Source organism: Bombina bombina, chromosome 10 (assembly GCF_027579735.1).
Source record: "Bombina bombina isolate aBomBom1 chromosome 10, aBomBom1.pri, whole genome shotgun sequence".
In the NCBI taxonomy this organism is placed as follows: Eukaryota; Metazoa; Chordata; class Amphibia; order Anura; family Bombinatoridae; genus Bombina; species Bombina bombina.
Window position 1 is genome coordinate 58,230,192 of NC_069508.1, and position 21,518 is coordinate 58,251,709.

At 39.5% G+C, this 21,518-nt stretch overlaps 1 protein-coding gene across 3 annotated transcripts in view; it reads right to left on the reverse strand.

Annotated features, from left to right (window-relative positions):
* The window catches only part of ARHGAP29 (Rho GTPase activating protein 29), a gene marked incomplete in the record, with an annotated part of 410,124 nt that overhangs the window by 95,609 nt on the left and 292,997 nt on the right, over positions 1-21,518 (reverse strand). For all 3 annotated transcript variants that reach the window (XM_053694084.1, XM_053694083.1, XM_053694082.1), the window contains 4 exon segments: positions 226-336; positions 1,705-1,769; positions 1,963-2,100; positions 11,313-11,376. In XM_053694084.1, the coding sequence (XP_053550059.1) occupies positions 226-336; positions 1,705-1,769; positions 1,963-2,100; positions 11,313-11,376 (378 nt within the window).

Consider the following 21,518-nt stretch of genomic DNA (forward strand, 5'->3'; position numbering starts at 1 on the left):
AAAGATTTTCAGCAAGAAGTTTTTTTTATGCTTCATGACTGAAAGTCCCTGTTATTTACAGCCCTGGCAAATCCTAGTGTTTACCATCACTGTAATCTATCATCATATTTACAAACCCATTTTATAACCACAGTCATCAAATAGAACTACAGAGATTCATATACAGATGCATTTGCACCCTTAAACGTTATTGAATTAGTTAAAAACACACTCTGCAATGTTTACCTGCATGAATTTGTTGCTTTGAAGGGCGCTTATCGTTTGGAGGCAAGCCTGGCTGTTTTCAATGTCATTTTGAAAAGCTGCTGTGAAAATTGACTGGAAAGGCATAAATTCCTGGAATTGAATAAACATTTACAGTTTAGTTATCACATTACTAACAATCTGTCACCAAACTTTCTTACAACACTCCATTACTAAGCACATTTGCTCAAGAATATGTGTGTATGTGTGTATAATATATATATATATATATATATATATACATACATATACACACACACACACATATTATATATATATATATATATATATATATACATATATATATATATATATATGTATATACACACACACGTAAGTACATTGGAGCCCTTTGCAGTCAGATGAAAACATGTAAAATCATATTTATGGAATATTCATATTTAATAAAGTACTGTAAATATTTCACATTCCAACGTCCTTCACATAAAGGAATATATGTTTCTAAGTATTTATAAATAGATATTCATAAATACAGTATATATATATATCCGAAAAAACAGATATTTATAAACATAAATTAATAATTAGAACATATTCTTCTATTTGAAAAACATTGGAACGTGAAACATTAATATTTCATGTTGGTTTAGCACACTTTAGAAAACATGATCGGGTTTGCATGACTGTGTTAGTCCCCCCCCCCCCACACTTTTCACGCTCAGTTGAAGTCTATTGGGGAATACGTTAACGCGGTTGCGATATTCAAAGTTTGGCTTTTGTTGGGTTAGCCCTTATGTGAAAACCTTTTAACTTTCAAATTGTAATGTGTGTGCTACCTCATGCGTGCAAAAAGCAACGGTATTTAGTTGTTTTTTTAATGACACATTAACAACATTATACCATTGGACAAACAACAAAATATAAATATTTAAATTTTAATTTAAGAAGTAAAATGTCTGTTTTCTAGGCTTATATTTAAAGGAAATGATGTTGGCAATTCTCATGTAACTTTAAAAAGACCATAAAATACAGTAAAATAATAATCAACAAATGCAACAGCACTTACTATAAATTTCAAATTAGCAGTAGGTTTTTGTACACAAATTTTAAAATGCACTTCCACCCCCCACCCCCCCCCGTATCATGTGACAGCCATCGGCCAATCCCAGGATCATATGTATACACTGTGTACTCTTGCACATGCTCAGTAGGAGCTGGTGCCTCACAAACTGTTAATATAAAAAGACTGCACAATTTGATAATGGAATTAAAATAGCAAAGTTATGTAAAATTGTTTTCTCTATCGAAAACATAAATGTTTAATTTTGACTTTAGCGCCCCTTTAAGAAAGAATCAGCTTTTGACGTGCAGTCACAAAACACATTTTACATCATGCAAAGAAATTAAACATTTAATTTGCTTAGATTAAAGATTGGCAAAGCGCTTTTCTTATAAATCTTACGATTATCAATAAGATAAAAGCCTAAATCAGAACTTTACCTGGGGAACAATGATAGATTTTGCAGTTTCAGCCATTTTTGCAAAATTTCTTGCGGCTTCCGATTCTAAAAAAAAAAAAAAAAAAAAGGTTAAACAAAATGTCATGGAATTTGGAGAAAGAAAACGAAATCGACTGAACAGTTAGACACATTTTGAAGAGCTGGTAATTCAGAAATCACGTTACTGACAGTCCATTGCACAAGCATGACAACAGATTTAATTCCAAAGCTCATTAGACACCAGGAGGAGACCACTCACCCACACTAAGCCTTTTTTCTACCCAGGACAAAATATCTTTGGTGTACTTTGACCAAGCCTTTGCATACGACAAAGCAGATTCAATTCCGCTGTCGTGCCGCAGAAGCATGTTATCGACCTCTTCTGCCCGGAGATGCCCTGAAAATAAAACAAGGTGAAAAAGGTGCAGATTTCAGTTAACTGCCAAATGCTGGCTCGGAGGCAGTGCAAGCCAACTGTGAAAGCTAACGCAACTCTGATCTCGAGGAGTTCTTTAATGCCGCTTGACACTAAATAATACTGACAGGGATTTCAGAAAGAAAGGGTCAGAGCTGCAAGCAACTAAAATAAGCATGGTGTCTGCCATATGACTGTTTTTAGTGCTTGTGTGTTTTCATATTTTTTTCCCCCAATTTTATTCCTCCTTGGTTGCTAATGCAATTAAACACAGATTAAACATATTTACAAGGCATTCTGAAGTATGGAGTGTTCGTTTATTTAATTACATTAAATGTTTAATAATACAATTTAAAAGGGACAAGTCTATATAAAATATATATATATATATATATATATATATATATGAGCTAGGAAAGGGAGGGCACTCTCAGGATTTATATACATCAAAGTTCTGTTTTGCCGGTGGTGTTGTGTGCGGCTGCTAGTCGCCGTTGTGAGTTGTTCATCTGTCTTGATGAAGGCTTCTATGTAAGCCGAAACGTCGACCTATCCTTATGACTTTCTAACGTTGTTGTTATAAACAATAAACTAACTTTGATGTATATAAATCCTGAGAGTGCCCTCCCTTTCCTAGCTCTTATCTACAATCCATTGAGGATTGCACCCAGGTGCTTCATTATTAGTTGAAGCTGAAGTGCTGGAACACGTGCTAATTGGATTATATATATATATATTTTTTTTTTATTCATTTATTTATTTGCATGAAAAGTAGACATGTGCACATCTGAAAATTTTGTTTCTGTATTTTTTTTTATTTAAATTCATTGCATTTGGATTGATTTGTTATTTAGCAGTCATTCATTTCGGATGCATTCGGATTGATTCGTTATATAGCAGTCATTCATTTCGGATGCATTCGGATTGATTCGTTATATAGCAGTTATTTGTTTTGGAAGTTCGTTATGTTTGTATTAATTTGTTCTGTTGTGTTACGTTGATTCAGATGGTTCCAACCAACACAAAAAGTAATTATTTCACTGTTCTATCTCACCATATTTAATTGTAATATAGCTCTATTCGTTTTTGTTTTATAATAAATATAGAACGGCAAAGGAATTGTGATTGGTCCAGAGAGTCAAACTCTCACATCATGGCCATTCGAATAAAACTAATGAATGCAAACTAATTTGGATGTTTTGTTACAAATTAATTCAGATTAGTTTAGTTTTGTTACAAGGGTGATTCAGAGATTCAGATACATCTGAATCTCCAAATTACCTGTATTTCATCCGAAATTGTGATTCGGAACGAAACAAATTGCACGTCTAATGAAAAGGTAAAGCTGTTGATTTTTAAAGTAACTGGAAGTACATATTTGTGCACTACTGGTATGTGGGATCAAAAGTTCACTGGCTGATAACGAGAAACTCACAGCTGTACTGGTGGACAAAAAAGGATGGAAATTAAATTACTTTAATGCAGGGGGTAGATAAATCCATTTAAGAATATTTAGGAGCCAGACAGTGGTATTTCTATATAGATATATGGAGAATAACCCAATTAGGAGCCAGTGGTAAAATTCTACGAACCAGTGGCTCTCTGGCTCCTGGTTTTGTCAAGCCCTGCTTAAAAGGGGACAAAAAAAACAAACCAAACCTAACTTTTTTTTTTCATGATTCAGGTAGAGCATACAATTTCAATTAACTTATTATCAAATTTGCTTCATTCTCTTGGTATGCTTTGTTGAAGGAGCAACGATACATTTCTGGGAGCTAGCTGAACAAATCAGGTGAGCCAATCACAAAAGGCTTTAATGTGCAGTTCCCAATCAGAGGCTAACTCCCAGTAGTGTATCGCTGCTCCTGAGGCTACCTAGGTGTATTTTTAAACAATGGATACCAAGAGAGCAAAGCATAAAAGATAATATAAGACAGTAAATTGGAAAGGGGTTTAAAATGATCTGCTCCATCTAAATCCTGGAGAAAAAAAAAAGGGTTTTATGTCCCTTTAATACATCACTTTAGTTTCCAAAAAGAAAACGCAGATTTAGCTAAATTAATACTGACCCTTATATTAGCTCCACACAGCTCTGCAACCTGCATCCAATCAGAAGCAGAACAGAACAGGTACACAACTGCATTGCTTGTCTGATATAGCCTCTAATTAGCTGCAGTGATACGAGAGGAGCCAGGATTAAAAATTTCTGCTAAAATACCTCAGTATGCAAAAACAGAATTTATGTTTACCTGATAAATTACTTTCTCCAACGGTGTGTCCGGTCCACGGCGTCATCCTTACTTGTGGGATATTCTCTTCCCCAACAGGAAATGGCAAAGAGCCCAGCAAAGCTGGTCACATGATCCCTCCTAGGCTCCGCCTACCCCAGTCATTCGACCGACGTTAAGGAGGAATATTTGCATAGGAGAAACCATATGGTACCGTGGTGACTGTAGTTAAAGAAAATAAATTATCAGACCTGATTAAAAAAACCAGGGCGGGCCGTGGACCGGACACACCGTTGGAGAAAGTAATTTATCAGGTAAACATAAATTCTGTTTTCTCCAACATAGGTGTGTCCGGTCCACGGCGTCATCCTTACTTGTGGGAACCAATACCAAAGCTTTAGGACACGGATGAAGGGAGGGAGCAAATCAGGTCACCTAAATGGAAGGCACCACGGCTTGCAAAACCTTTCTCCCAAAAATAGCCTCAGAAGAAGCAAAAGTATCAAACTTGTAAAATTTGGTAAAAGTGTGCAGTGAAGACCAAGTCGCTGCCCTACATATCTGATCAACAGAAGCCTCGTTCTTGAAGGCCCATGTGGAAGCCACAGCCCTAGTGGAATGAGCCGTGATTCTTTCGGGAGGCTGCCGTCCGGCAGTCTCGTAAGCCAATCTGATGATGCTTTTAATCCAAAAAGAGAGAGAGGTAGAAGTTGCTTTTTGACCTCTCCTTTTACCGGAATAAACAACAAACAAGGAAGATGTTTGTCTAAAATCCTTTGTAGCATCTAAATAGAATTTTAGAGCGCGAACAACATCCAAATTGTGCAACAAACGTTCCTTCTTTGAAACTGGTTTCGGACACAGAGAAGGTACGATAATCTCCTGGTTAATGTTTTTGTTAGAAACAACTTTTGGAAGAAAACCAGGTTTAGTACGTAAAACCACCTTATCTGCATGGAACACCAGATAAGGAGGAGAACACTGCAGAGCAGATAATTCTGAAACTCTTCTAGCAGAAGAAATTGCAACTAAAAACAAAACTTTCCAAGATAATAACTTAATATCAACGGAATGTAAGGGTTCAAACGGAACCCCCTGAAGAACTGAAAGAACTAAGTTGAGACTCCAAGGAGGAGTCAAAGGTTTGTAAACAGGCTTAATTCTAACCAGAGCCTGAACAAAGGCTTGAACATCTGGCACAGCTGCCAGCTTTTTGTGAAGTAACACAGACAAGGCAGAAATCTGTCCCTTCAGGGAACTAGCAGATAATCCTTTTTCCAATCCTTCTTGAAGGAAGGATAGAATCTTAGGAATCTTAACCTTGTCCCAAGGGAATCCTTTAGATTCACACCAACAGATATATTTTTTCCAAATTTTGTGGTAAATCTTTCTAGTTACAGGCTTTCTGGCCTGAACAAGAGTATCGATAACAGAATCTGAGAACCCTCGCTTCGATAAGATCAAGCGTTCAATCTCCAAGCAGTCAGCTGGAGTGAAACCAGATTCGGATGTTCGAACGGACCCTGAACAAGAAGGTCTCGTCTCAAAGGTAGCTTCCAAGGTGGAGCCGATGACATATTCACCAGATCTGCATACCAAGTCCTGTGTGGCCACGCAGGAGCTATCAAGATCACCGACGCCCTCTCCTGATTGATCCTGGCTACCAGCCTGGGGATGAGAGGAAACGGCGGGAACACATAAGCTAGTTTGAAGGTCCAAGGTGCTACTAGTGCATCCACTAGAGCCGCCTTGGGATCCCTGGATCTGGACCCGTAGCAAGGAACTTTGAAGTTCTGACGAGAGGCCATCAGATCCATGTCTGGAATGCCCCACAGCTGAGTGACTTGGGCAAAGATTTCCGGATGGAGTTCCCACTCCCCCGGATGCAATGTCTGACGACTCAGAAAATCCGCTTCCCAATTTTCCACTCCTGGGATGTGGATAGCAGACAGGTGGCAGGAGTGAGACTCCGCCCATAGAATGATTTTGGTCACTTCTTCCATCGCTAGGGAACTCCTTGTTCCCCCCTGATGGTTGATGTACGCAACAGTTGTCATGTTGTCTGATTGAAACCGTATGAACTTGGCCCTCGCTAGCTGAGGCCAAGCCTTGAGAGCATTGAATATCGCTCTCAGTTCCAGAATATTTATCGGTAGAAGAGATTCTTCCCGAGACCAAAGACCCTGAGCTTTCAGGGATCCCCAGACCGCGCCCCAGCCCATCAGACTGGCGTCGGTCGTGACGATGACCCACTCCGGTCTGCGGAATGTCATCCCTTGTGACAGGTTGTCCAGGGACAGCCACCAACGGAGTGAGTCTCTGGTCCTCTGATTTACTTGTATCTTCGGAGACAAGTCTAATGGTCTTAGATGAATGCGCGCAAAAGGAACTATGTCCATTGCCGCTGCCATCAAACCGATCACTTCCATGCACTGCGCTATGGAAGGAAGAGGAACGGAATGAAGTATCCGACAAGAGTCTAGAAGTTTTGTTTTTCTGGCCTCTGTCAGAAAAATCCTCATTTCTAAGGAGTCTATTATTGTTCCCAAGAAGGGAACCCTTGTTGACGGAGATAGAGAACTCTTTTCCACGTTCACTTTCCATCCGTGAGATCTGAGAAAGGCCAGGACAATGTCCGTGTGAGCCTTTGCTTGAGGAAGGGACGACGCTTGAATCAGAATGTCGTCCAAGTAAGGTACTACAGCAATGCCCCTTGGTCTTAGCACAGCTAGAAGGGACCCTAGTACCTTTGTGAAAATCCTTGGAGCAGTGGCTAATCCGAAAGGAAGCGCCACGAACTGGTAATGCTTGTCCAGGAATGCGAACCTTAGGAACCGATGATGTTCCTTGTGGATAGGAATATGTAGATACGCATCCTTTAAATCCACTGTGGTCATGAATTGACCTTCCTGGATGGAAGGAAGAATAGTTCGAATGGTTTCCATCTTGAACGATGGAACCTTGAGAAACTTGTTTAAGATCTTGAGATCTAAGATTGGTCTGAACGTTCCCTCTTTTTTGGGAACTATGAACAGATTGGAGTAGAACCCCAGCCCTTGTTCTCTTAATGGAACAGGATGAATCACTCCCATTTTTAACAGGTCTTCTACACAATGTAAGAATGCCTGTCTTTTTATGTGGTCTGAAGACAACTGAGACCTGTGGAACCTCCCCCTTGGGGGAAGCCCCTTGAATTCCAGAGGATAACCTTGGGAGACTATTTCTAGCGCCCAAGGATCCAGAACATCTCTTGCCCAAGCCTGAGCGAAGAGAGAGAGTCTGCCCCCCACCAGATCCGGTCCCGGATCGGGGGCCAACATTTCATGCTGTCTTGGTAGCAGTGGCAGGTTTCTTGGCCTGCTTACCCTTGTTCCAGCCTTGCATTGGTCTCCAAGCTGGCTTGGCTTGAGAAGTATTACCCTCTTGCTTAGAGGACGTAGCACTTTGGGCTGGTCCATTTCTACGAAAGGGACGAAAATTAGGTTTATTTTTTGCCTTGAAAGGCCGATCCTGAGGAAGGGCGTGGCCCTTACCCCCAGTGATATCAGAGATAATCTCTTTCAAGTCAGGGCCAAACAGCGTTTTCCCCTTGAAAGGAATGTTAAGTAGCTTGTTCTTGGAAGACGCATCAGCTGACCAAGATTTCAACCAAAGCGCTCTGCGCGCCACGATAGCAAACCCAGAATTCTTAGCCGCTAACCTAGCCAATTGCAAAGTGGCGTCTAGGGTGAAAGAATTAGCCAATTTGAGAGCATTGATTCTGTCCATAATCTCCTCATAAGGAGGAGAATCACTATCGACCGCCTTTATCAGCTCATCGAACCAGAAACATGCGGCTGTAGCTACAGGGACAATGCATGAAATTGGTTGTAGAAGGTAACCCTGCTGAACAAACATCTTTTTAAGTAAACCTTCTAATTTTTTATCCATAGGATCTTTGAAAGCACAACTATCCTCTATGGGTATAGTGGTGCGTTTGTTTAAAGTGGAAACCGCTCCCTCGACCTTGGGGACTGTCTGCCATAAGTCCTTTCTGGGGTCGACCATAGGAAACAATTTTTTAAATATGGGGGGAGGGACGAAAGGAATACCGGGCCTTTCCCATTCTTTATTAACAATGTCCGCCACCCGCTTGGGTATAGGAAAAGCTTCTGGGAGCCCCGGGACCTCTAGGAACTTGTCCATTTTACATAGTTTCTCCGGGATGACCAACTTGTCACAATCATCCAGAGTGGATAATACCTCCTTAAGCAGAATGCGGAGATGTTCCAACTTAAATTTAAACGTAATCACATCAGGTTCAGCTTGTTGAAAAATGTTCCCTGAATCAGTAATTTCTCCCTCAGACAAAACCTCCCTGGCCCCATCAGACTGGGTTAGGGGCCCTTCAGAACCATTATTATCAGCGTCGTCATGCTCTTCAGTATCTAAAACAGAGCAGTCGCGCTTACGCTGATAAGTGTTCATTTTGGCTAAAATGTTTTTGACAGAATTATCCATTACAGCCGTTAATTGTTGCATAGTAAGGAGTATTGGCGCGCTAGATGTACTAGGGGCCTCCTGAGTGGGCAAGACTCGTGTAGACGAAGGAGGGAATGATGCAGTACCATGCTTACTCCCCTCACTTGAGGAATCATCTTGGGCATCATTGTCATTGTCACATAAATCACATTTATTTAAATGAATGGGAATTCTGGCTTCCCCACATTCAGAACACAGTCTATCTGGTAGTTCAGACATGTTAAACAGGCATAAACTTGATAACAAAGAACAAAAAACGTTTTAAAATAAAACCGTTACTGTCACTTTAAATTTTAAACTGAACACACTTTATTACTGCAATTGCGAAAAAACATGAAGGAATTGTTCAAAATTCACCAAATTTTCACCACAGTGTCTTAAAGCCTTAAAAGTATTGCACACCAAATTTGGAAGCTTTAACCCTTAAAATAACGGAACCGGAGCCGTTTTTAACTTTAACCCCTTTACAGTCCCTGGTATCTGCTTTGCTGAGACCCAACCAAGCCCAAAGGGGAATACGATACCAAATGACACCTTCAGAAAGTCTTTTCTAAGTATCAGAGCTCCTCTCACATGCGACTGCATGTCATGCCTCTCAAAAACAAGTGCGCAACACCGGCGCGAAAATGAGGCTCTGCCTATGATTTGAATAAGGTGTCTAAAACAGTGCCTGCCGATATTATTATATCAAAATACCCAGAATAAATGATTCCTCAAGGCTAAATATGTGTTAATAATGAATCGATTTAGCCCAGAAAAAGTCTACAGTCTTAATAAGCCCTTGTGAAGCCCTTATTTACGATCTTAATAAACATGGCTTACCGGATCCCATAGGGAAAATGACAGCTTCCAGCATTACATCGTCTTGTTAGAATGTGTCATACCTCAAGCAGCAAGAGACTGCTCACTGTTCCCCCAACTGAAGTTAATTGCTCTCAACAGTCCTGTGTGGAACAGCCATGGATTTTAGTGACGGTTGCTAAAATCATTTTCCTCATACAAACAGAAATCTTCATCTCTTTTCTGTTTCTGAGTAAATAGTACATACCAGCACTATTTCAAAATAACAAACTCTTGATTGAATAATAAAAACTACAGTTAAACACTAAAAAACTCTAAGCCATCTCCGTGGAGATGTTGCCTGTACAACGGCAAAGAGAATGACTGGGGTAGGCGGAGCCTAGGAGGGATCATGTGACCAGCTTTGCTGGGCTCTTTGCCATTTCCTGTTGGGGAAGAGAATATCCCACAAGTAAGGATGACGCCGTGGACCGGACACACCTATGTTGGAGAAATATGTTATTCCAGCTTAAGTGCATATTCTTTTGCAATTAAAAAAAGAGAAAAAGAGGTGCACAGTTTGAGACTCAGGTGAAGGATTTTATTATAAAGTGTTGCACACGCAAAACAAAATTACACTTACTAGATGCAAGATAAAAAAGGGCATTCAAATGGAGCGCTGTGTTCCTACAGCCACTTTGTCTCACACGACAGGCATAGTTGGTCAGCCTTTTCACAGCTACAAACAGCGTTAGGCGAAGTATCCGGATTCTCTGCCAAAACTCTGTGTGGTTCGAGGTGACAACACAGCGCTCCATTTGAATGCCCGTTTTTATCTTGCATCTAGTAAGTGTAATTTGTTTTGCGTGTGCAACACTTTATAATAAAATCCTGCACTTGAGTCTCGCCTTGTGCGCCTCTCTCTTTTTGTCATCACACCTGAGCTAAGGTCCTGGAACACCTGGCTGGATAAAGGCGGCACAGAAACGGCACCATAACTATATTTGTTATTAAAAAGAACATTCATCAAAATTCCATCTGGAGACTCATACATCCATCACAATCAACTCTTTGGGTCCTTATATAGACCGGAGTCTTTCAAATAGACGAGCTCTTCTATAGCTCATACGTTAACCCCTGAAATATGGGTAAATTCACAAAAGGTACTGTAAAAATACTGCTCAATACAGACAGACAATCATAACATCAGAAACTTTAAGAACGAGTTCCGTCTTATTTTTTATTTCATCAATATATTTAATATATATATTTCATTTTTTAATACATATCTTATTATTCATTTCTTCATTTAATATTAATTTTTTAATTATTTTTTTGACATTGGTGCATCCAAATTATATTTATTGTATTTGTTTTTTCTTTTATTTATTTTACTATTTTTTTCATTTTATATCCAACTGGTGTGGATTTATATAGCAATAAGATGATATTTATTCAGGGTTAGAACCTTAGCGCAATTTATTCTCCTCTGTTTATATTTTGCAATTAAAGCTAAACATAAAAGACAACGAATCCCCTTAATCGTCCCTTTAATGTATACTGATGTCTAATTAATTTGTCGGATGCTTTTTTTTTTGGTTACATTATAAGCCAATACTATTTTTCCAGTATTCGAGACAATTCTATATTTATTTATTTTTTTACCTTGAAGATCATCTCTCTCGTGTATGGACCCAGCCGAATCTTCCACAGAGAGGTTTTCAAAGGACTTACACGAAACAGAAAAAAATAAATATTACCAACGTGAATTTGTTAGCGAATATGTACTTAAATAGAGGTTGTGGTACTGACATGATAAATGCATAAAATCCCAGCATCATTTCTCTACTGTGTAATTAATCCACCAAAGTAAAAGACAGTGAATCATTTTACAAAGGAAATAGTTCTTATAACAACAAAGTGTGCATCTGAGAAGCATGGGTGTTTGAAGAAGCAAAAAAACATAATTTATGCTTACCTGATAAATTTATTTCTCTTGTAGTGTATCCAGTCCACGGATCATCCATTACTTATGGAATATATTCTCCTTCCCAACAGGAAGCTGCAAGAGTCCACCCACAGCAAAGCTGCTATATAGCTCCTCCCCTAACTGCCATATTCAGTCATTCGACCGAAAACATGCAGAGAAAGGAAAACCCATAGGGTGCAGTGGTGACTGTAGTTCAAATGAAAAAATTACCTGCCTTAAAGTGACAGGGCAGGCCGTGGACTGGATACACTACAAGAGAAATAAATTTATCAGGTAAGCATAAATTATGTTTTCTCTTGTTAAGTGTATCCAGTCCACGGATCATCCATTACTTATGGAATACCAATACCAAAGCTAAAGTACACAGATGATGGGAGGGACAAGGCAGGTACTTAAACGGAAGTTACCACTGCCTGTAAAAAACCCTTTCTCCCAAAAATAGCCTCCGAAGAAGCAAGGTATCAAATTTGTTAAATTTGAAAAGTATGAAGCGCAGACCAAGACTCCGTCTTGTAAATCTGTTCAACAGAAGCCACATTTAAAAAAGGCCCAAGTGAAAACCACAGCTCTAGTAGAATGAGCTGTAATCCCTTCAGGAGGCTGCTGTCCAGCAGTCTCATAAGCTAAATGAATTATGCTTTTTAACCAAAAAGACAGAGAGGCTGCTGAAGTCTTTTGACCTCTCCTCTGTCCAGAATAGACAACAAACAAGGTGAACGTTTGATGAAAACTGTAGTAGCTTGTAAGTAAAACTTTAAAGCACAAACCACGTCAAATATTGTGTAATAGATGTTCCTTCTTTGAGGAAGGATTAGGATACAAGCATGGAACAACTATCTCTTGAGTGATGTACTTGTTAGATACCACCTTAGGAAAAAACCCAGGTTGGTACGCAGGACTACCTTATCCATACGAAGGACCAGATAAGGAGAATCACATTGTAACACAGATAACTTGGAGACTCTACGAGTCGAGGAATTAGCTACCCAAAAGGAACTTTCCAAGATAAAGATTGATATCTATGGAACAAAAAAGGTTCAAACTGAACTTCTTGAAGAACCTTAAGAATCAGGTTTAAGCTCCATGGCGGAGCAACAGTTTTAAACACAGGCTTGGATCTAACCAAAGCCTGACCAAATGCCTGAACGTCTAGAATACCTGCCAGACGCTTGTGCAAAAAAATAGACAGAGTAAAAATCTGTCCCCTTTTAAGGAATTAGCTGACAACCCTTTTCTCAAAAACATCTTGGAGAAAAGATAATATCCTGGGAATCCAGACTTTACTCCATGAGAAACCCTTGGATTCATAACAATCAGATATTTACACCATATCTATGTTCAATTTTCCTAGAGACAGGCTTTCATGTCTGTATTAAGGTATCAATGACTGACTCGGAGAAGCCATGCTTTGATAACATCAAGCGTTCAGTCTCCAGGCAGTCCATCTCAGATTGATTCTATTTAGATGGTTGAAAGGACCCTGAGGTAGAGGGACCTGTCTCAGAAGCAGAGACCGTGATGGAAAGGATGACATGTCCACCAGATCTGCATACCAGGTCCTGCGTGGCTACGCAGGCGCTGTCAAAAACACCTAAGCCCTCTCCTGCTTGGTCTTGACCTCCGGAGGAAATCCCACTCCCCCGGAAGAAAAGTCTGACGACTTAGAAAATCCACCTCCCAGTTCTCAACACCTGGGATATGGATAGCTGATAGACAAGAGTGAGTCTCTGTCCAGTGAATTATTGTAAGACTTCTAACATCGCTAGGGAACTTCTGTTCCCCCTTGATGGCTGATGTAAGCCACAGTCGTGTATATTGTCCGACTGAGTATGATGTACCTCAGAGTTGCTAACTGAGGCCAAGTCTGAAGAGCATGGAATATCACTCCCAGTTCCAGAATATTTATTAGAAAGAGGGTCTCCTCCTAAGTCCACTATCCCTGAGCCTTCAGGGAGTTCCAGACTGCATCCCAACCTAAAAGGCTGGCATCTATTGTAACAATTGTCCCATCTGACCTGCGGAAGGTCATACCCTTGGACAGATGGACCCGACATAGTCACCAGAGAAGAGAATCTCTGGTCTCTTGGTCCAGGTTTAACAGGGGGACAAATCTGTGTAATCCCCGTTCCTCTGACTGAGCATGCATAGTTGCAGCGGTCTGAAATGTAGACGTGCAAACGGTACTATGTCCCTTGCCGCTACCATTAAGCCGATTTCATTCATGTACTGAGCCACCGAAGGGCGCGGATGGGATGAAAAAACACGGCAGAAATGTAGAAACTTTGACAACCTGGACTCCGTCAGGTAAATTTTCATTTCTACAGAATCTATCAGAGTCCCTAGGAGGGAAACCCTTGAGATTGGGGATAGAGAACTCTTTCCTTGTTCACTTTCCACCCATGTGATCTCAGAAATGCCAGTACTACGTCCGTATGAGACTGGGCAATTTGGATGTTTGACGCCTGTATCAGGATGTCGTCTAAATAAGGGGCCACTTCTATGCCCCACGGTCTAAGGACCGCCAAAGCGACCCCAGAACCTCCATAAAGATTCTTGGGGCTGTAGATATCCCAAAGGAAAGAGCTACAAACTGGTAATGCCTGTCTAGAAAGTCAAACCTGAAAAACGATGGTGATCTTTATGCATCACAATGTGAGGATAAGCATCCTTCAAATCCATTGTAGTCCTCTATTGACTCTCCTGGATCATAGTTAAGATGGTACGAATAGTTTCCATCTTAAATGACGGAATTCTGAGGAATTTGTTTAAGATCTTTAGATCCAAAATAGGTCTGAAGGTTCCCTCTCCTTGGGAACCACAAACAGATTTGAGTAAAAACTCTGTCCCTGTTCCTCTCTTGGAACTGGATGGATCTCGTACACAATGTAAGAATGCCTCCTTCTTTATCTGGTTTGCAGATAATTGTGAAAGGCGAAATCTCCCCTTTTTTTGGGGGGGAATCTTTGAAATCCAGAAGATATCTCTGGGATATAAATTCCAATGCCTAGGGATCCTGGGCATCTCTTGCCCACGCCTGGGCAAAGAATGAAAGTCTGCCCCCTATAGGATCCGTTACCGGATAGGGGTCCGTTCCTTCATGCTGCCTTAGAGGCAGCAGCAGGCTCCTTGGCCTGCTTATCTTTGTTCCAGGTCCGATTGTCTCCAGACCGCCTTGGACTGAGCAAAAATTCCCTCTTGTTTTGCCTTAGAGGAAGAGGATGCCACACCTGCCCTGAAGTTTTTAAAAGGTACGAAAATTAGACTTTTTTTTTTTTTTTTTTTTTTTTTTTTTGCCCTTGATTTAGACCTATCCTGAGGAAGGGCATGACCTTTTCCTCCAGTGATATAAGCAATAATCTCCTTCAAACCAGGCCCGAATAGGGTCTGCCCCTTGAAGGGAAGTTAAGAAGCTTATTTATTAAAGTCACGACAGCTGACCATGATATAAGCCATAGCGCTCTGCGCGCCAGTATAGTAAAAAACAGAATTCTTAGCCGTTAGTCTAGTCAAATGAACAAGGCATCAGAAAACAAAGGAATTGGCTAGCATAAGCTTGTCAAATATATTCATCCAATGGAGTCGCTTAACTGTAAAGCCTCATCAAGAGACTCAACCCAGAACGCCGCAGTGACAGAAGCAATGTATGCAAGGGGCTGCAGGATAAAACCCTGTTGAATAAACATTTTTTATCCATTGGATCTAAAAAGCACAACTGTCCTCGTCAGAGGTAGTGGTACGCTTAGCTAGAGTAGAAACTCTTCTCTCCACCTTAGGAACTGTCTGCCAGAAGTCCCGTGTGGTGGTAACTTCTAAAAAATAGGAGGGGAAGAGAACGGCACACCTGGTCTATCCCATTCCTTATTAAAAAAAATTTAGTAAACCTCTTTAGGTATTGGAAAAACATCAGTACACACCGGCACTGCATATTATTTATCCAGTCTACACAATTTCTCTGGCCCTGCGATTGTACACATTCATTCAGAGCAGCCAAAGCCTCCCTGAGCAACAAGTGGAGGTTCTCAAGCATAAATTTTAAATGTAGAAATATCAGAATCAGGTTAAATCATCTTCCCTGAGTCAAAAAAAAAAATCACCCACAGACTAAGCATATTGTGAGGTAGTATCATACATGGTTCTTAAAGCGTCTGTATGCTCTGTATCTACCCCCAGAGCTAACTGCTTTCCTTTAATTTCAGGTAGTCTGACTAATACTGCTGCCAGAATATTATTCACCACCTTTGCCATGTCTTGTAAAATAAACGCTATGGGCGCCCTTGATGTACTTGGCGCCATTTGAGCGTGAGTCCCTGAAGCGGGAGTCGAAGGGTCTGACACGTGGGGAGAGTTAGTCGGCATAACTTTCCCCTCGACAGAATCCCCTGGTAAAAGAAACGCTATGGGTGCCCTTGATGTACTTGGCGCCATTTGAGCGTGAGTCCCTAAAGCGGGAGTCAAAAGGTCTGACACGTGGGGAGAGTTAGTCGGCATAACTACCCCCATGACAGAATCCTCTGGTGATAATGTTTTTAAAGACAAAAAATGATCTTTATTGTTTAACATGAAATCAGTACATCTGGTACACATTCTAAGATGGGGTTCCACCATGGCTTTAAAACATAATGAACACAGAGCTTCCTCTATGTCAGACATGTTAGAACAGACTAATAATGAGACTAGTAAGCTTGGAAAACACTTTAAATCAAGTTAACAAGCAAATATATAAAACGTTACTGTGCCTTTAAGAGAAACAAATTTAGTCAAAATTTGAAAAACAGTGAAAAAAAAGGCAGTAAAACAAACAAAATTTTTACAGTACATGTAATAAGGTAACAGAGCATTGCACCCACTTGCAAATGGATGATTAACCCCTTAATGCAAAAAAAAGACAGACGTTTTTAAAAAAAGACACAACAAACTGCCACAGCCAACAGTGGGAAGCTTCAGTTAACTGTTTCTATGCAAAATTTAAACCAGCCATGTGGAAAAAACTTAGGCCCCAATAAGTTTTATCACCAAACATATGTTAAAAAACGATTAAACATGCCAGCAAACGTTTTAAAACACATTTTTACAAGAGTATGTATCTCTATTAATAAACCTGATACCAGTCGCTATCGCTGCATTTAAGGCTTTACTTACATTACTTCGGTATCAGCAGTATTTTCTTAGTCAATTCCATTCCTAGAAAAATATTTTACTGCACATACCTTATCTGCAGGAAAACCTGCACGCCATTCCCCCTCTGAAGTACCTCACTCCTCAGAATGTGTGAGAACAGCAAATGGATCTTAGTTACGTCTGCTAAGATCATAGAAAAACGCAGGCAGATTCTTCTTCCAAATACTGCCTGAGATAAACAGCACACTCCGGTGCCATTTAAAAATAACAAACTTTTGATTGAAGAATAAACTAAGTAGAAAGCACCACAGACTCTCACGACCTCCTATCTATGTTGAGGCTTGCAAGAGAATGACTGAATATGGCAGTTAGGGGAGGAGCTATATAGCAGCTTTGCTGTGGGTGGACTCTTGCAGCTTCCTGTTGGGAAGGAGAATATATTCCATAAGTAATGGATGATCCGTGGACTGGATACACTTAACAAGAGAAATATTACACAGGACTTGCATAATAAGATAAAACAGACATTTAAAGGGACAGTTCACCCCAACATTTTCTCCCCTTTAAATTATTCCCAATGATCCTTTTTACCTGCTAGAGTGTATTAAATTGGTTGCAAGTAGCTCCTTTACTCATATTTCAGCATTTGAAATAGCTGATTTAGCTTGTGGTTTCCCAACCTATACTGAAAGTTTTGATACTGGCGTATACGCTATTGACAAGCCTAAGTAAACACAGCCAGCAGAAGAGATTACACTCCCAGTGGGATGCAGGATAGTTAAGTAATAAAATGATAATTTTCCATTGTTCTCTCTATGTATTGAGCTTTGGTGTTCTAGACAAATATAAGATAAGGAAGCAAGCGTGTCTACATAAAAGTGATAACATAATGAGATCTGATATTACCTGAAGCTCAACCCATTGTAATAGGCTGTGGTTTTAAAGCACAAAACCTGCTACTTCAGATACACAAATAAACCCGAAAATGCAATTTCTCAAATATTTTATACTCTGCAGTTGGTATAACAAGTCATTTAAAATACAGTTATGGAAAAACAATTTTACAGTGTACTGTCCCTTTAAAGAAATTTGAATAAGAAGCCCCAGCATGAAAACAATCTAACACAAATTTTGAATTTGCATGCAAATTAGCACATAACTGAGCAAGGGCAGTATTAGTAAATACGAAGTCCCTTGATACTCGCATGTGCAAGCTATAAAAGACAGTGAATGAAAAACTTAATTTTACAGATTCAGACAGAATACAATTTTAAACAACTTTCTAATTTACATCTATTAACAAATGTGCTTTGTTCTCTTGTCATCCTTCGCTGAAGAGTAAAGCGAGGTAGGCTGATAGGAGAGAGTGCACGTGTCTTCAGCAGTCTGTGTCAGCAATGTTTGCAACTATGTATAACATTATTGCAAACATTTTTGCCAGATGGCTAGACGGGCACACTCATGAGCTCACTTAGGATTACTCTTAAGCAAAGGATACCAAGAGAACAAAGCAAAATAGATATTAAAAGTAAATTGGAAAAGTTGCTTCAAATTGCATGCTCTATCCATTCCATTTAAAGGGACATGAAACCCCCCAAAATGATTTTATAACTTAAAGGGACATAGTACTGTACAATGTTTAACCCCTTTAATGTGTACCCAATGTTTGCTAACAGCTCCTTTAAATTAAATGGTTTGTAAACCAATCCTTTATCTTTATTTTTCGCTTTAAATAGCTGATTTTCCCTGTAAAAACCACTACCTATACAAAAATATTAATACTGTTGTATTACCTAGAGAATGGATATGAAAACAGGAGATAGAGGCATTAATTAACATCCCACTGGGAGGAGGGAGAGAGATTTCTGTATCTGGAAGAGCTGGTTTTGCTCATTGAGTTTCAGTGTCATAATTCGCTTTTCAATCACTAACTTATGAACTAACTACAGGTAGCCCTCAGTTTACGCCAGGGTTAGGTTCCAGAAGGAATGGTTGTAAATCGAAACCGTTGTAAATTGAAACCCAGTTTATAATGTAAGTCAATGGGAAGTGAGGGAGATAGGTTCCAGGCCCCTCTCGAAATTGTCATAAGTAACACCTAATACATTATTTTTAAAGCTTTGAAATGAAGACTTTAAACCTAATAAAATAATCACACAACACAGAATATATAATTAAACTAAGTTAAATGAACAAAAACATTTGCTAAACAGCATTATAAACCTAATAAAATAACCACACAACACAGACTTCACTTGCATTTTTCTGCAAACAGTTCTTTCTGTGCATTCCAATCTGGACTGATTTATAGACAGAAAGATCTTGTTCCTTTGAAATCTGCTCGATAGCTCAGGTCTGGTTAAACTGATTAATTTCAGCTTGCTCGGCTTTGCTGCAACACAAGCGGACAGCTCCACCTACTGGCTATTTTAATCAATGCACTGCTTCTTAATGCTTTTCAATAGCAGTCACATGACTGGAAAAAAAGGTTGTTATTCTGAAACGGTGTAAATTGAACCGTTGTAAAACGAGGGCCACCTGTATACACTATTTGTATACAAAAACAGATAACAGGCTGGGGTCTGCTCTTTCTGGGGATGTCCTTGAGAAAAATTAGCAAAACCAGTTTTTTCAAATACATTGATCCATTTTTATTTGCTGGACTGTACTAAATTGTTTACATTTTACTCCTTTATCATTATTTTGTTATTTGAAATAGCTGCTTTTGCGTGTTCTATCCCCACCTATAATGAATATTTCAATATTTAAAGGGACAGTAAATGTTAAATAAGACCATGTTAAATAATTCTGTGCAGAATTATATAACATAGGGATAAGCTTTCTGTATGAAAATACATTTAAAAATAACTAATTTAAGGAAGTCATCCTCCTCAGCGTGGCAGTTTTTTTCCCAACAGCGCATCACAGACTCACTGTCAAATCACAGCACCCCCGACTTCACCATTCAACTATTTGTAGCACGCTCTCACGCTAGGCAAAGCTGTCTAGAATGTATAATTGTCTACAACGTTTACTTACCTTTAAGTACTGGTTACAGAAAAGCTATGCAAACAAGTCCGTTTAAAACAAATTACAATTTGCACACATTTTATACTCTGCAGCTGGTATAATAAGTTATAGTAAACACATTAAAGGGACACTGAACCCACATTTTTTTCCTTTCTCTATTCAGATAGCGAATGCAATTTTAAGCAACTTTATAATTTACTCCTATTATCAATTTGTCTTCGTTTTCTTGCTATCTTTATTTGAAAAGGAAAGTTTAGAACACTGGACAGCACTTGTTTATTGGTAGATGAATTTATCCAATATTTCGCAAGAACAACCCAGGTTGTTCACCAAAAATGGGCCGGTGTTCTAAAGTAAGTTGTCTACCGCGTAGGACTGTGACTACCGCGTCACTTCCGGTGACTTTAATCAGTTGCTGGAGGTTTGTGGCGCTCACTGCTCATGCGCTAGAGGCCCAACCTCCTACAAACAGCTGTTTAAGGCAGAATAGGTGACAACTTATTTTAGAACACCGGCGCCCAGTGGTTTCTGTCAGGTTCGTTTATCGTTTACATTTGTTGTTTGACAACTGTTTTGATATCGGCTACACTGACAGGAAGTCTTTAACTTGTTATAACCGTTATGAAGAAGGTTCCAGCAACAAATATGATTACCGTGGATGTGAATGGTTAGAAATTGAATTGTTGCTGTAGTTTGCAGTGTGCAAGTTACCTCATAAACAGTGAGTGAACTTGCACACTACAAACTACAGAAACAATTCAATTTCTAACCATTCACATCCACGGTAATCACATATTTGTTGCTGGAACATTCTTCATAACGGTTATAACAAGTTAAAGACTTCCTGTCAGTGTAGCCGATATCAAAACAGTTGTCAAACAACAAATGTAAACGATAAACGAACCTGACCGAAACCACTGGGCACACCGGTGTTCTAAAATAAGTTGTCATCTATTCTGCCTTAAACTGCTGTTTGTAGGAGGTTGGGCCTCTAGCGCATGAGCAGTGAGCGCCACAAACCTCCAGCAGCTGTTTACACGTCACCGGAAGTGACGAGGTTGTCACATTCCTATGGTAGACAACTTAATTTAAGACACCGGCATCTAAACTTACATTCTTGCTTTTCAAATAAAGATACCAAGAGAATGAAGAACATTTGCTAATAGGAGTAAATTAGAAAGTTGCTTACAATTGCATGTTCTATCTGAATCACAAAAGAAAAAAAAACTGGGTTCAGTGTCCCTTTAAAGGAGAAAGCTTTTTTAATTTTTATAGTACATAGTCCCTTTAAACTCGCAGATCCAAATGGGTTACATAGTCCTACAGTCCAGAAAATAGATTTTTTTATTTATTTTTCTCCAGAAAAAAACCTCAGCATGAAGTAAAATATTTATAACCTGGAATTTTTAAAACACACTGTCAATTCATATACTCATAGTTTATTTAAGGGTGATTTCCTGGACCGATAACTTGCAACAAAGTTCAGTTTGAGTTCCATTTATTCTCCTCCCAAATTTGTTTCGGGAAAAATTGATAATCTGTCCCTGACATTTCCCAAAGGCGGAAAATCAATGTCTGAGCATTCCATTGCGGCTAGGAAACTGCATAATGACACCATGACGTAAAGTCACAAAGAGCAAACACCCTTGTTACGAAAAACTGAAGTCACCAGCAAAGTGACATAGAAGGGAATGAACTCACTAGCAGCTTAGATGTATCTACACACCCAATAC